The sequence below is a fragment of the Cervus elaphus genome, chromosome 23, assembly GCF_910594005.1.
Source record: "Cervus elaphus chromosome 23, mCerEla1.1, whole genome shotgun sequence".
Lineage (NCBI taxonomy): Eukaryota > Metazoa > Chordata > Mammalia > Artiodactyla > Cervidae > Cervus > Cervus elaphus.
In genome coordinates this window covers 26336532-26353940 of record NC_057837.1, presented here as the reverse complement: position 1 = coordinate 26353940, position 17409 = coordinate 26336532, and the positions used below count along the sequence as shown (strand labels likewise).

The 17409-nt window shown below is 39.0% G+C and overlaps 1 protein-coding gene across 9 annotated transcripts in view; it reads right to left on the bottom strand.

Moving 5' to 3' along the window:
• Positions 1–17409, bottom strand: part of MYO3A (myosin IIIA) — a 179886-nt gene that overhangs the window by 111901 nt on the left and 50576 nt on the right. For 8 of the 9 annotated variants that reach the window (XR_006337117.1, XM_043884340.1, XM_043884337.1 and 5 more), the window contains 3 exons: positions 11640–11785; positions 8399–8464; positions 5107–5262 (listed from right to left, as the gene is read on the bottom strand). Coding sequence is in view for 8 of the 9 variants with exons in the window: in XM_043884340.1 (XP_043740275.1) it covers positions 5107–5262; positions 8399–8464; positions 11640–11785 (368 nt within the window). In the remaining variant the exon portion in view is untranslated. Of the gene's footprint in view, positions 1–5106; positions 5268–8398; positions 8465–11639; positions 11786–17409 lie in introns of those variants that run through there. The other variant, XM_043884343.1, reaches the window with a different exon arrangement.

Here is a 17409-nt window from a genome sequence, read left to right as displayed (position 1 = left end):
AAACAACACAGAATCCCACTCTTAATGCAAGAATTGTCTGGAAAAATTGTGACTGTATCTAATCCATCATACCCTGTCCTACTTTACTAAGAAGACACAGTTCAAGTTAAGATCATAGAGCAGTCAATCTCTTTCCTTGCATGCTCAGTCATGTCTGACTCTTTGTCACCCATGGACTGTAGCCCACCAGGCTCTTTTATCCACAGGATTTTCCGAGCAAGAATACTGGAGTGGGTTGCCATTTGCTCCTCCAGGGGATCTTTCTGATCCAGGAATCAAAACCACATTTCCTGCACCTCCTGCAGTGCAGATGGATTTTTTTACCACCAAGCCACCAGGGAAGCTCATTCCCTTCCCTTAGTGAAGTCGCTCAGTCATATCCGACTCTTTGCGACCCCATGGACTGTAGCCTACCAAGCTCCTTCGTCCATGGAATTTTCCAGGCAAGAGTACTGGAGTGGGTTGCCATTTCCTTCTCCAGGGGATCTTCCCGACCCAGGGATAGAACCTGGGTCTCCCGCATTGCAGGCAGATGCTTTACCATCTGAGCCACCAGGGAAGCTTGCTAAATAACAAAAAGAATGGCAAGTAGAGAGAAGTTTCCTTTATGAGAAACAGAAATGGTCACAGTCCCAAACCACAGTCTATAAAGCACAACTACCAAATCCTGTGAACTCTGTGTTGAAATGAGAGAAGCTGAGGACCAATATGTAATTCTTTAGTGCTCAACCAATACTTTATAGAGACTTTAAAAAAAAAAAAGCATACATCCTGATAGGTCTACCCAATGAGCCTTGCTTGGACCTATCAGTTCCCAGAGCACGGTTGGGCCATGCTGGAAATGTGAAAGTCTTGGTAAGACCAGATCAACACGCAAAAGAGCAAGAGGGTGAGGAGGTGCAGAAGACCAGGGAACAGTGATCTATCACATATTTGTCCAACAGAGGGGTGGCCAGTGGCCAGGGGGAGGCAAGACAAAGGGAAAAGAGGCAGTTGCTATACGATGATATAAAAAGATGGTCATGATGGGTTTGTGTCATGGGCCATAGAGAATACAGTGGTGTTACTTGGGCTCGTTCCAACTAAGGGCCCTGTACTCTGACCTCTTCAAGGTTCAAAATTGAGGGGAGATGTGCCAAGAGAGAGAAAATACAGATGTGGTGAGAGAATGTTCAAGAGAAACAACCTAATTCAAACTAAAGACTTGCCAATTCACCCTTCCATCATGCCCACTTTTTTTTTTTGGCTAGAACACAGCTGTTCCCAGTCCCACTTGAGACGAGATTCATCACCACATATTTGTAATTTTTAAAAAAGGAGGAGGAAGAGTGATAAGCAAAAGACAGAAGAAGAGTATATGCCATATGAAGGAATCATGGGAAAAGTTCAGACAAAAAGTTCTCCATCCCTCATAGACATTTCTTAGATTATGTCTCAATAAAAGAGAAAAATCTTTAAGAGGAGCCACAAAGCTTTAATGAAGAGATAAGTAGGCAACGGAGAAACTGAGTCAGCTCGATTCAGAAAAGAAATGGAGGAAAATCAGGAAAGAAGAGCAACAAAACGCAGAATACACATGACTGAGGTCACAGATGTGGTCTGAGCACATAAAATACAAGAAAAGAACAAAGACCCAGTTGGCTCTCATGAGCCAGAGGTGCGGGCTCTCACACACCACAGGGTATAGGCAAAACTGATATGGAAAGACTGACAAGAAGACACGGCTGGGCAAAATTATGAAAACCTTATGGGCACTCTGCAGAAGCAGCCAATCAGGAGCAAAGGGAGGAATGTCATTGCCCTGGTTCTTTTAACAGCAATACACACTGCCTCAGAGATGGTGGGAAAATGTATGTAATCCTTCCAGGAAAAGAAACACCAACCTAAGTATATTTTACCTAGCTGAACTAGGCTTCAAGTTCAAGAGGCAAGAAGCTAGGGTTTGAGGCTTTCTGGAAATTACCATGAGATGATGCAATTTATCTACCTAAGAGAATAATCAAAGAACTCAGGAAAGGAGAAGATCAGTTCAGTCATTCAGTTGTGTCCAACTCTTTGTGACCTCATGGACTGCAGCACACCAGCCTTCCCTGTTCATCACCAACTCCCAGAGCTTGCTCAAACTCATGTCAATCGAGTCGGTGATGCCATCCAACCATCTCATCCTCTGTCCTCCCCTTCTCTCCCTGCCTTCAATCTTTCCCAGCATCAAGGTCTTTTCCAATGAATCAGTTCTTTGCATCAGGAGGCCAAAATATTGGAGCTTCAGCTTCAGCATCAGTCCTTCCAATGAATATTCAGGACTGATTTCCTGAATTTAGGGAAATTTAGGATTGATTGGTTTGATCTCCTTGCAGTCCAAGGGACTTGCAAGAGTCTTCTTCAACATCAGTTCAAAAGCACAGCACTCAGCTTTCTTTATGGTCCAACTCTCACATCCATACATGACCACTGGAAAAACCATAGCTTTGACTAGATGGACCTTTGTCAGCAAAGTAATGTCCCTGCTTTTAAACATGCTGTCTAGGTTTGTCATAGCTTTTCTTCCAAGGAGCAAGCATCTTTTAATTTTATGGCTGCAGTCACCATCTGCAGTGATTTTGGAGCCCAAGAAAATAAAGTCTGTCACTGTTTCCATTGTCTCCCCATCTATTTGCCATGAAGTGATGGGACTGGATGCCATGATCTTAGTTTTTTTAATGTTGAGTTGTAAAACAGAAAAGCTTGTGAGCAACTGCCTGTTCTTGTTTATTTGAATTTATTTATTACTCCTTAGGAACAAAAATGCTCATAATGGTCCTCCAGGGAGTACTGATTCAGTCATCTATTCCTTATAAAGTTCCTGGAGACCATGTTTAAAAGCTATTCAGCCCTTATTTAGGAGCTTTTCCAGAAGGGGAAGTGGTGAAGAAAGGCATAAGAAGATATCTCAGGTGGGGAAGGAGACGTGATCATTTCTTTTCTAAATTTCCTGGTCCTAGACGGGAGCTTACTACCTTCCCAGGGTTTCATCAGTCTCTTTCCAGGTTATTGATCTTGGATGGACACTGCCATCAGCTCATGCCTTGATGAGACCTTTTCTCCTAGATCTTCCAAGGAAAATTTGTTCAACCCCTTATTTTGGCCAAAATGAGATTTGAATTTTTCAAAATCAAATATACTTAGAAGTATGCACATGCATGCATGTGCGCTCTCACACACACACCAATTAAAACATCCCACAAAAATATAGAAATAACTGTATATGTCAATAGGCTCATTTCAAAATCCAACAATAGCCACTAAATGCTTTGATAATTAAACATAATAAGGACCAACTTCCCCACTTTTGAAAAAATAACAATAGTTTAAAAGATAGGAAGAAATACGAAGGAAAAGCAAAAGGTATTCAAGATTACTGCCCCAATCTGTCTTGGCGTATCTGTAGTTTACCTTTTAGAACCAATGGCAGGAGGGTACCCAGCAGAAATCCTGAGATTTCTGGTGGTTATCGGGTGACTGGAGAAGGCAGTGGCACCCCACTCCAGTACTCTTGCCTGGAAAATCCCATGGACGGGGCAGCCTGGTAGGCTGCAGTCCATGGGTTCGCGAAGAGTCGGACACGACTGAGCGACTTAGCAGCAGCAGCATGGGGTGAGTGCTGGTGCCACTAAAAATAAAGGGAACAAAGAACTAATCTGGGGTGGGACAGCACAGGCTTCATGTTGGACTGGTTGAGTTTGAAGCAAGTTTCTTTGAAACACACATGTGGAGATGGGAATGAAAAGGATTTATTATGAGAGCAGTCAGGATAGCATTTTAGAAGTCCTGTGTATTAAGGGTGAGTAATTCTCACCATGACATTGTCAGAGACTTTAGAGGAAAATTATCTTGCCCAGAAAATAGAAAGTAAAATTGGGAGATGTATTGTATTGCAGTGAAAGAACCCTGTTATTATTTCCTATTGATTTTTCTGCTTCCTTTTCTTTTCTTTTGGTAAAATCAAAATCCCATTCTAGTGAATGTACATTACATAAAGTCCCACACTTAGATAAATAATTGACAGCTTGAACCAGGCACTTGTAGCACTAAAAGTCTGGACAATTTTTAAAATTCATCTCTCATTTGTTAATCCTTTGAAATGTGTCTCAAATTTGCCTTATACTGTGGTTTAAAAATCACATATGTTGGGACAAGTGGGATGATTAGAGCAGTTTGGGATTGACATGTACACATTGCTATATTTAAAATAGATAACAAGGATCTACTGAATAGCAAAGGGAACTCTCCTCAATATTGTGTAATAACCTGAATGAGAAAAGAACTTGAAAAAGAACAGATACATGTATACGTATAACTGAATCACCTTCCTGTGTACTTGAAACTAAAACATCATTGTTAATCAACTATACTCCAATATAAAATTTAAAACATTTTAATTTGTGGTAGAAGGATATTTAAATATATGAATATGAATATTCTTTCACTAGTCAGTGAAAGAAGGCAAGCTCCAGGATACATATATTTCAATTTTGTTTTTAAATGTATTTCCAATAATAAGATACTAGAAGGTATAGATTTAAATTTTATAATTGATTTTACATTGTATACTTCTATGTACCTTCTAAACTTCCTAAAATAAACATATATACTATCTATAAGCAGTAAAAATAGTTCATATTATGAAAACTGTACATAATAGATCATTAAAAATGATTTTTGAATATAATTCAACCAGGGAAAATGATACCAAAAACAATAGTGTCAAAAAATATTTCAAGTGTTATGGTCATTTTTAAATCTCACATCTAAGGTATCTTACTTCACAGAAGAGGAGAAAAATACAAGAAAATACAAGCCAATACTAATCACCTACTGAAGTTTACATTCTTTGTTATGAAGAAGTTGTTTAAGAAACGCTTCCAGTAATGTTATCGATATCAGGATGCAACTCAACTTGAGACGTTCACTTCATGCAAATAGCACCTTATCTCCAAACCACAACCAGGGAATCGAAATAATTAAACCAGGAAATTCTTTCCTCACCTTAACAACCATTGCATTATAAAGCTGTCAGACTCTTTAGATGATCTTTGGACTTTTGGAGTCAAAATATTATTTGATTACCTGGCCTTTTCTGTGCCTCCCGTGCACTGATAAATGCCAATGAATTCTGTGAGTTGTTTTTGTAATACCGCATCTTTGCCTTCAACTTGAGTAATGAATGTATGCTGTAAAAGATCTGACACTGTTGGACGCTTTTCATAATCCTTAGTCAAACACCTGCACTGGCAAAAAGGAACATGCAATTATTAGATAAGTTAGAGTTTTGAATTTATTATTCACAGTCCTAAAAACTACTCTAACACAAAGGAATGATGTTCTTCACTGATGCTCAGCCCAAGAAACATCTCAAAAAAAATGTTAAAACTGAAATCTGAGGAATTAATGTCTGTGAAAGTGCACACATCTATGGGCGATTATGCTGTAGTGAAACCAACTTTCAACTAAATTCTACTTTCCTTGCCTCCCAGCAAGCATTACTGCAGAGTGCTAATTGAACTCAGTCTCCACTGCCAAGTCTCTTTTAGCGAAAGATAAACAACAGTGAAGTCATTACAGTTTTAATACTTATCTAAAATTACAACAAACTTTTCAGTCTCCCTTCATTAACGCTTTTAAAGGTTTCTCAATTGATCTGTTTCTTTCTACGTGACAAAACTACTAACCCATGTGCAAGGGCTTATGCACTGAGGATGTTTAAATCCATGTCAGTGGATGGGTTTTGAGGTCCTACAGTACAGTACTAATGTGTATCACACCTCTTGATAGGATCAACCAGGAGAGAGCGCCTGAAACAGCATCACAGGAGGAACCCTGGAACAAACATCGGATGCTTAATCAGCTGTCTTCAGATATTGGAAAGAGGAGTTAGACTAGTTTTCAGGGCAAGGAAATAAAAAACCTAGGATCGATGGGTAGAATTAAAAGAGAAATAGATTTCTGGTCCATATAAGGGCGAACTTTTTGACAGAAGGTGGAATGGGCAGCATTGAGAAGTAAGATTATTTTTATCAGGGGATTGCTGATAAACAGTGCACCATTTTCAAGAAGGATTCATGCTCTGCATACTCTCTCAACCTTGAGATTTTGAGGATCTATGGTTATGAGGAAACTGGTCAGAGTGGGGCTGTCATTTGAGGATAGAAAAAAACAGAAAGGAACCCAAGCCTGACCTAAGCCATGCCACTTCTTATCTGTATTGTTAATCCTTCTGGTATGAGAATTTGGCAATTTATTCTGCTGGAATTAACTAAACAGATACTGGCTTCCAAGATGGTGCGAGTGGTAAAGAACCCACCTGCTAATACAGGAGATGCCTGAGACAAGGGTTCGATCCCTAGGTCAGGAAGATCTCCTGGAGGAGGGCATGGCAACCTACTCCAGTATTCTTGTCTGGAGAATTGCCATGGACAGAGGAGCCTAGTGGGCTACAGCCCATGGGGATGCAAACAGTCAGACACTAGCAACTTAGCTTACAAAGACAAAGAGATACTACCCAGGGATGCTAAAAGATGCTAAAGAACAAGGATGATAATGTCTCAAAATAAGAGGATGTGCTATTAGTTTTCGTTTAGTTTAGCACAATGTGTCAATTTCTGCCACCTGCAACACTTGTATCTATGTACTGAGATTAATAACACTGGAGAGTATTTTATTCACGTAAAACCTTAAACTGTTGTATGCAGCCACTGGACTTAGAATGAAAAGTAAGGCACGTTTGGTGCCCTGGAGTTGTTTACTGTCTTAAGGGAGCAAGATCTCTAAACAGAGTGAAATAAAAGAGGAAATGGTATTAGAGGAAGAGGAACCAAGGACAGGAAGAGCTTCCTGGGCAGAGACCCAACTGCCTGAAGGAAACGAGGAAATGCTTCTCAGAGGTGAAATTGTGTGGAATATATCAAAGTCACCAAGCTGCGTTAATGATCCTCATGGAAGGATCTGCCCACATGAGTCATGACTACAAGTCGTGGGGAACACTTCAAAGTTATCGATTCTCCTATGGGGTCTATGGAATTCGACTGCAGTTCATTAAATATTATGCAGTGCATAGTACATATATAGCAATGATTAGTTAAGTGAAAACTAAAAGAAAAAACATTGCCAATATTTCTTGTGTTTGCATAACCCTTAAATCAGCCTCTGACCTTTATATAAACAAGCAGATATTCTTGGTATGAAAACCAGCAATTTCAATATGGACAAAGATGATTAGTTCCTCTACTTTTTTGCCCTTTTTACATTTTCTGAGTGAAGTTTGACACATTCAAGCTTAATGACCCCTTCTCTCCCATTTAAAACCTTCAGTCATCCCTTCCCTTATTTTTTCAAGGTGAAGTCATGAGAAAGACTGTGAAAAAAATTTCATGGACAGATTTAGAAATAGCTGATGCATAGCTTCTACTCAGTTGTCTGGAGGCACTGCATTTATCCTAAATATCTGTCAAATTAAAAGTAAATTTCAAATATCTAAGATTTTATCTGTATGATTATCTGACTTACCAAGTGCAATGAAAACTCCCTGGCTGTGATGAGAATTAGTGATGCAGATAACTGAAGGGCTAAATAACTGACTGAATATATGATGGGTAAGAAGGTGGGAGATGCTAAGGGCAAGACTGCAAAAGGCAGGTGGACAGAAGAACCCATTCACGGGTGATGCAACGTCTGCAGAAGCACAGTCATCGATAAGTGAATGAATGTGACCCTGAGAACATCATCGAAACAATAATAAGTTCACTGAACATTCAGAAGACACCACAAATGCTTGTTTTGACAAAGATCATGGGAACTGCTAGGGCTATTTAATAGATAAAGAGGAGAGTCAGAAGCTTGGAGGAATGGTTATAAAAGGCCCATCTCAAAGTCACAGCAGGATGGAATCTCTTTGACTCCTCTAAAAGACTCTAAGGACTCTCCTGGTGGTCCAATGGTTAAACTTTGTCATCAAATGCAGGGAGTGTGGGTTTAATCCCTGGTCGAGAAGCTAAGATCCCACATGCTTCTTGGCCAAAAAAAAAAAAAAAAACACAGAACAGAAGCAATATTATAACAAGTTCAATAAGGACTTTAAAAATGTGTGTCTGCTAAATCACTTCAGTGTCTGACTCTGTGCGACCCTATGGACTGTAGCTTGCCAGGCTTCTCTGTCCATGGGATTTCCAGGCAAGAATACTGGAGTGGGTTGCCATACCCTCCTCCAGGGAATCTTCCTGGCTCTGGGATCGTACCTGGGTCTCTTAAGTCTCCTGCTTTGGCAGGTGGGTTCTTTACCACCAGTGCCACCTGGAATGGCCCACATCCAAATTAAATAATAATAATAATAATAATAAAAAGAAAAGACTCTATGGTTACTCACTTGCTGATGAAGTCATTGAATTCTGCTGACCATATCGCAGGTTGCCTCAGTTTTGGGGGTGGATTCCTAGAAAAATAAGATACAAGGTTTGGTACACACTGACCAGGCAGGACAAAATTAAGAGGCAGGACTGGACAGACTAATGTATCACTGCATTCAAACCCTGCCAGGTATAATCAGGCATTACCATCATTTTCCAATTCAAAGACAGATCAGTTCAGTTCAGTCGTTCAGTCATGTCCAACTCTTTGGACCCCATGAATCGCAGCATGCCAGGTCTCCCTGTCCATTACCAACTCCCAGATAATTAGTTATTAATCATTCTTTATATGGAATGACAGGTTCCTTGCTTCTCTGAAAGCACATAATATACCCATTTTTTTCCCCAGCTGACCCTTCCCTTCTTGCTTTGAACTGAGAGCCCTAGAGGAAAACATAAATACTTAGCTGGTTAGAAACAATGACTCCTGGGGAAAGGATTTTTAACTCTGAGTCCTACAGAGAAATCTCTGAGGGATATTCAGGAGACACAAAGGTGACCCGAGAGGAGGATTATTCAGAATATGCAAGAAACCTTAGCAGAGAGGCCTTTATAGAAGAGTGCCTTTATGACTTGTTCTGTTGTTACTTGGGTAGATGGCCAGAAATAAGATTACAAAAGTAAGGAACTGGAAAATATGATTGGCAATAAAGCTCTGAATGCCACTGCAAGATTCTGTTATTAATTCCTTTCATTTTAAGCTGAACAAATCTTTTCTTTTTTGTGATGTTCATGAACACAAAGGAACATCATCTGAAAATGAGGCTGATCTCTAACTGTAATCAAGCAACACTGATCAACCATGATAACCATGATAGTTGAATCTCCTGAAGTACCGCTTTATGTTAATTCCAACAGCTCTTTGTTTTCATTAGTGGAATGGAAATACTTTGTCTTCAGCTCTGTGTTACTCCTTAAATAGCTTAAAATGAAATTAATGTACAGTCTGTACAGGCTCATTAAAGAAAAGTGCAGCTACTCATCCACTAGATCACACTGAAAGCTCATTTTACAATCCTTAGGACTATTTGAAGATTGCTGATTTGCACATTAAAAGAAGTAATTCTTTTCTCCAACAATTTTGCGTGGCTTCTTGTTCTCCTGAAAAACTCTCTTTTAAGAGATTTACTGGTTTGCTTTGAGTAGAGCAAGATTTTGATGATTTTAGAACATTCAGAACCAGGTAGCTTTACAGATCCCCTTTTTTTCCCTAATTATTTCTTCAGTCTGTATTCTTAGAACTCTATTTTAAAGATATATTGGTGGTACAAGGAATAAGAAACAACTGAGATGGTACAGTTTCCAGAGGTACCTTGCTCGCAGGTACCATATAGATCAACAATAGCATCCCTCTTTCATGTGGTATCATCATTAAGAGTAATAACCCTAGGCTAACTATGTTCATTTAAACCATAATTTAAATAGCTCAGGAAAAACAGTGCTTCATCTCACATACAGAATGACAACAGAATGAAATGTCTTAGACTTGATACAGAGCAGGTTTTCTGCTCTTTCTCTGTAATCTCATTTCCCCACTTACTGTGCATGCTGTCACTTCAGTCATGTCTGACTCTGTGCGACCCTATGGACCGTAGCCCGCCAGGCTCCTCTGTCTATGGGATTCTCCAGGCAAGAATACTGGAGTGGGTTGCCATGGCCTCCTCCAGAGATCTTCTGACTCAGATATTGAACCTGCATCTCTTACATCCCCTGCATTGGTAGGCAGGTTCTCTACGCTAGTGCTACCTGGGAAGCCCCACTTATTAATAAGCAATATATTTTACAAACAGTAAGACGTGAGAGATACACTGAAATTGTTATAGAAAGGATAATATATATTTAAGGTATTATAACTCAGTAAATACAGGCAGGACAGAAAATTACAAGGTAAAGTTAAAAACAAATTTGAATGCTTTACACTAATTTAATTCCATGCCAATTATTCCAAATAGATCTACTTGGAAACGAATAGGTCATATTGGCATTATTTCTTTTGGACTGGAACCACCCCTGACCAGGGCTTTTACATATGATTCAATGTTCTACAGGCATTAGGATCCCACAATTTATTTGTGTGGGAACAAATTTTAGCATACCTCACCTCTCCACCCTGGACCCATGTACCCATAGGCCTTCTCTGTGCATTTCATTAAAATTAAGATAGCAGGCAAAATCCATATGAAAGTCTTTAGGATTTCCCTGGTCATATAGTGGATAAGAATCCACCTGCCAATGCAAGGGACATGAGTTTCATCCCTGGAGATTCCACATGCTGCAGAGCAACTAATACATGTGCCACAACTACTGAGTCCTCGAGCTGCAACTATGGAAACCCACGTGCCTGAGAGTCCATGTTCCTCAACAAGAGAAGCCACCCCAATGAGAAACCTGAGCACCACAACTAGAGACTAGCCCCTGTTTTCTGCAATTAGAGAAAGTCCATGCACAGCAATGAATGCAACCAAAAATAAATAACATTTTGAAAAGAAAGTCTTTAAAAGATAATACATGTATAATAAAAATAGGCAGTCTTTTCATGTCAGTATTCTGAAATATCTAGGAACTAACCAAAATATATATAAAACAGTGTTTAATCAGTGATAAACAAGAGGGAAAATCTGACAACACACATAAAAGGGGAGGTGTCTACACAGGAAAGTGCCTCCTTGGCTCCAAAGAGATTATTTTTCTAAGCTTAATGTTTTATATTAACATATTCAAAACACTAACATATTTTAAATCATTATTATTTTATCAAAAATTCTACTTCTAACTTTCTTAATACTGTCATTTTAAAGCTCTAAACACAGGGAAGTCTTAGCAAGTAATAAAAAATTATTAGATTGGTAAGAGTGGAACAGAGCACATTACTGTTACATGGACTGTGGACCAGGAAGCCTCACTGACAAATCTGGAAGTGAATCAAGAGTGACAGGAAGTGGTGTTTTCCAAGCTCAAATCCCTGTTAAAGAAAAAAAAGACACATAATACCAAGAGAAAGCACTTGTACTTAGACCAGGGAAAATAAAACTATGGTACAAAAAGAGTGTCTTGAAAGAAACAGGATGATATTCCAGGCCACACTGCTCCCAACCTGTGGAGATGTATTTGGATATTTCCATGAAGAGCTTGACAAAGATTCTGTGGCTAGAGGAAGAGAGAAGACTGGCAGGTACTGGACCCACATGAGAGCCCTCTGACCTGGGTATTTTGAAGAGTGCTCTCATGGGATGCAGGTCGGCTAGTGGAGGGTCTCCATCCCCCAGCTCAATGGCCGTGATCCCCAGGGACCACGTGTCACATCGGGCATCATAAGTTGTATCCAGTTGCTGTTCACATGCAATCACCTAGTAGAAAATGAAAGAGAAAGGAAGTTTGCAACTTCAATAAGCACATAGGAAAATGCTTAGAATGATGTATAAGTGTTCAAATTGATGAGCTTTGAGAGCTCCCAGCCAAGTCAGTAACACAGGTAAGTAAAACCTCAAATTATAATTAGTAGTGGTAGTTTTATTCTAAGAATGTAAAATATCTTAGCAGGATTGAAAACAATAAGGGAAGAAGTCTACGGGGAAAAAAAAAAGTATTTTTGAAAATGCAAAACAGAAAGGGGAATGAAAAAGTGTACCTAATGGGAAGGGATGGGATCAAACATACAGCTTAAACTTGTGCAATGATAGTCATCTGATAAACATTTGATTAGTAAATGGAGTCATTCATCTTGGCAAAGATAAAGAACACATCTTTAACAAAAATTGAAGGATACAAAGAAAAATAAGCTTGTGGGAAGCCTAGGTTTATGGCCTCCATCTTTTCTGACAACTTGAAGGCAGAAATGAGACAAGTGTGCAGAAATACAAAAAGGCTTATGCCATCAACAAGAGAAAAATAACTGGATAAAAATAAACATTGATAAGATGTTAGCAGTTATCTGGGAGCATACTAGATAGTAAATCTTGTTTAGTCGCTCATTTGTGTCTGACTCTTTGCAACCCCATGGACTACAGCACACCAGGGTTCCTATCCTTTACTATCTCCCAGAGTTTGTTCAAATTCATGTCCATTGAGTTGGTGGTGCTGTCTAATCATCTCATCCTCTGTCTCTCCCTTCTCCTGCCTTCAATCTCTCCCAGCATCAGGGTCTTTTCCAATGAGGTGGCTCTTCACATCAGGTCGTCAAAGCATTGGAGCTTCAGCATCAGTCCTTCCAATGAATATTTAGGGTTGATTTCCTTTAGGATTGACTGGTTTGATCTCCTTACTGTCCAAGGGACTCTGAAGAGTCTTCTCCAGAACCACAGTTCAAAAGCATCAATTCTTTGGCACTCAGGCTTCTTTATGGTCCAGTTCTCACATCCATACATGACTACTGGAAAAACCATAGCATTGACTATACTGACCTTTATCGGCAAAGTGATGTCTCTGTTAAGCTACAATCAGGTTTTTTAAAATTCCACTAATCACAGGATGTCATTGAAGAACAAGAAAGAAATTTCACATGTTGTGAATGCCAATTCACAAGATAAATAAAACATAATCTGGGGATGATGGCAGGTTAGACTTCTTATCATTTAACTACAGTAATATGAAATGAGATGTAAAGTGAAAGAAATCTAAGATCCTGTCTGGAATAGCGTTTCACCTTTCTGACTCCACCTAACATCAAATTTAACACATTAAAACATCCCTATGTGGGCACAGTGGGTGAATTTATGTCCCAATCTACCCATGACATTCTTAGTTTATGCTCTCTTCCCTAGACTCATTATAAATACCTTCCCGGTTCACTCTCCAAATTGTCCTGGCTTGTACAATAAGTTACACGGTCACCTATCACAGTCACTGTCTCCCCTTCACCATGAAACACACATACTCTGGGAAGGATGGCTTTACATAATCAACAAATGCTACCTTTGGTCTAGAATTTAACTGAAAAGGATGTCAGATCAAGAATGCCACTTTCCAACTTATAATTGATTTAAACAACCTTGTTTACCTTGTTGTGTTCTAATTCTTAGAAATTAGACATGAATAACATAGAGCTGGTATTTATGTGATGTCTTCATTAACTAGATAGTTGATTATTCAAAACACATTCTTCAACAATTCTAGGTAAGTGGAAATTTACTGAAGTATTGCCAATCATTCAAAAGTTGGCAAATGCTTATTACAGAGAAATAACTATAATATGCACAAAATGTTAAACATATATTTATAGGATAATTTGAAAAGACCACAATGAACCTTTCTCTTTTATATATTATTGGTTGGCTGAGCAGGAAAGCACTTTCATATCGTGTTTGTGCTACAGTAGGCTTACTAATAGTAAATAATGACTTATCAGTAAAATGACTGTCTAATAATTGCATAGTAAGGAGTATTAATTTTAATTATTGACTCATTTATTACTCTGATAGTTATATTTTAGATAAAAATATTAACTTTACTCATAGAGTGCTTCTAAAATCTACTAAACAAAATTGTTTTTACTAAATGACAAACAAAATATAATAATGGCTTTGTTACTATAAATTAATATATTAAAAATAAAAAACTAGACTATTAATTATTTAATAGAAATCATATAATTATATTATAGTATTTATTATAGTAATTATTCATATATGTAGATAAGATGTAAAGCTTGGTATTATAGCTAGATGTTATTAACTTCTCATTTTTAAACTTTTCACAAGCTTTTGAAACACTAGTAATATATCAGAATTGAAGAAAAAAACCCACATTTGAAATTCTTTTATTCAATTTTGCTTTTGCTTATATGACTATACAGTCTGCACATATTTTAAAAGTTTCTTAAGATAATTTATCTTTTCTCCATATTTTACATTACACTTAAACTTTTTTTGCAAGTAGTAATTGAATTAGTATCAAAATAGGAACAGCACACCAGGACTTAATCCTCCAGCAAATTTAATTCTATGATTTTGCAATATTATTAATGTAGTATTTAAATTACTTCTCTTCCTGTCACTCCCTAGAAAGATGTAGGCAAATAGCAGAGTTTTTCCCAAAGATGGCAGAGTTTCCAAACATAAATGTTCCTTACTGATAAATATAACTAAAAGGATTAAAAGCATTAACATTAAAGTGACTGTGGAGAAAAGATGTAACTCTACAAAACTTTTCCTCAACTATTTTAGCAGTTTTTCTACATCTTCCCACAGGTGATGCTCAAAAAAATCTTCCAAGGTGTGATGTGGCCCTAAGCAGAGACACTCAACATAGGACCTACTATAAATATAGGTTAAAAGCCTGCATCTGATTTTAAATAAAGTCAAGGCTGTATATTGTCATCCTGCTTATTTAACTTATATGCAGACTACGTCGTGTGAAATGCTGCACTGAATGAAGTACAAGCTGGAATCAGGATTGCAGGGAGAAATATCAATAACCTCAGATATGCAGATGACACCACCCTTATGGCAGAAAGCGAAGAGGAAATTAAACAGCTTCCTGATGAAAGTGAAAGAGGAGAGTGAAAAAGCTGGCTGAAAACTCAGCATTCAAAATATGAAGATCATGGCATCTGGTCCCACCACTTCATGGCAAATAGATGGGGAAACAATGAAAACAGTGACAGACTTTATTTTCTTGGGCTCCAAAATCACTGCAGAGGGTGACTACAGCCATGAATTAAAAGACGCTTGCTAGAAAAGCAATGACAAACCTAGACAGCGTATTAAAAAGCAGAGATGATTATTTTGCCGACAAAGGTCCGTATACTCAAGGTTATGGTTTTTCCAGTAGTCATATATGGATGTGAGAACTGGACAATAAAAAAGGCTAAGCACCAAAGAATTGATGCTTTTTAACTGTGGTGCTAGAGAAGACTCTTGAGAGTCCCATGGACTGCAAGGAGATCTAACCCGTCCATCCTAAAGGAGATCAGTCCTGGGTGTTCATTGGTAGGACTGATTTTGAAGCTGAAACTCCAATACTCTGGCCACCTGATGTGAAGAACCACCTCACTGGAAAAGACCCTGATACTGGGAAAGACTGAAGGCAGAAGGAGAACAGGATGACAGAGGATGAGATGATTGGATGATATCACTGACTCAGTGGACATGAGTTTAAGCAGACTCCGGGAGATGGTAAAGAGCAGATAAGCCTGGCATGTTGCAGTCCGTGGGGTAGCAAAGAGTCAGACACGACTGAGCAACTGAACAACAAAAAAGGCACTTTTATATTTCTATCCAACTTAAAAACAAACTCTAAATATCATTAACAGAGATATGTGCAACCTAGATGTCCACTGACAGAAGAATGAATAAAGAAGATGAGGTACATATATACAATGGAATATGCTACATACTATGTGTTAGGTCACTCAGTCATGTCCAACTCTTTGCAACGCCATGGACCGTGGCTGCCAGGAATCTCTGTCCATGGGAATCTCCAGGCAAGAATACTGGAGTGGGTTGCCATGCCCTCCTCCAGGGGATCTTCTGGACCCAGGAATTGAACACAGGTCTCCTGTGTCTCCTGCACTGTAGGCAGATTCTTTACCACTGAGATAACCGGAGAAGCCCATGCAATGGAATATTAGCCATTAAAAGGAACGAAGTTGGGTCATCTGTAGAGATGTGATAGACCTAGGGTCTGTCACACAGAGTGAAGTAAGTCAGAAAGATACTAATGCATATATGTGGAAGCTAGAAAAGTGGTACAGATACACCTATTTTCAGGGCAGGAATAGAGATGCAGGCTTAAGAGAAGGGACATGTGGACACAGTGGGGGAAATGTAAGGTGGGATGAATTGGGAGCTTGGGATTGACATGTACACTACTATGTACAAAATAAAATAACTAATGAGAACCTATCCTATAGTACAGGGAACTCAGCTGGGCACTCTGTGATGACCTAGAGGGTTGGGATGGGGAAGCGGGGGTTGGACGGAGGCTCAAGAGGGAGGTATATGTATATGTATACCCGCAGCTAATTCATTTCATTGTATAGCAGGAGCACACCATTATAATGCAATTATATTCCAATAAAAAGTATAGTTAATGAAAACGTAAGGTTTCGAGTACAGTTCACCCCTGAGCAACACATGGGTTAAGGGTTCCAATCTCCTGACAGTTGAAAATCCACGTACTGCTATCTCTGCCTCAAAAACAGAGAAACTGATATATGACTCACCCAAGGGGAGGAAGCTGAAACAGTTTGGCTAGAACCAGGACTCAAACCCTGGTTCTTTTGAATCCACACACTGTGAGCTCTGATTAAATACAAACTTTTCCCCACATTTAGTTAATTTAAAGATCTGTAAAATGAGATTGGGGATCAGTAGATACAAACTACTATGTATAAAAGAAACAAACCACAAGATTCTACTGTACTGCTGCTGCTGCTAAGTCACTTCAGTCGTGTCCGACCCTGTGCGACCCCAGAGACGGCAGCCCACCAGGCTCCGCCGTCCCTGGGATTCTCCAGGCAAGAACACTGGAGTGGGTTGCCATTTCCTTCTCCAATGCATGAAAGTAAAAAGTGAAAGTGAAGTCGCTCAGTCATGCCCGACTCTTAGCGACCCCATGGACTGCAGCCCACCAGGCCCTTCCGTCCATGGGATTTTCCAGGCAAGAGTACTGGAGTGGGGTGCCATTGCCTTCTCCGACTGTACAGCACAGGGAATTATACTCAATACCTTGTAATAACCTATAATGAAAAAGAATATGAAAAAGAACATATATATGTATAACTGAATCACTTTGCTATACAGCAGAAACACAACATTGTATATCACCTATACTTCAATAAAAAAAGAAAAACTGTAAAATGAAAATACAGGTACTATATTTATTGACAAAAATTTGCAGGTAAGTGGACCTGCAATTCAAACCTGTGCTATTCCACTGTAGTTTCTCTCTACCTCATCTGACTTATTCATTCAGTCTGTCATGTATTCATATATTCACTCACAGCCCATTTATCATCTCCCATGTCACTCCT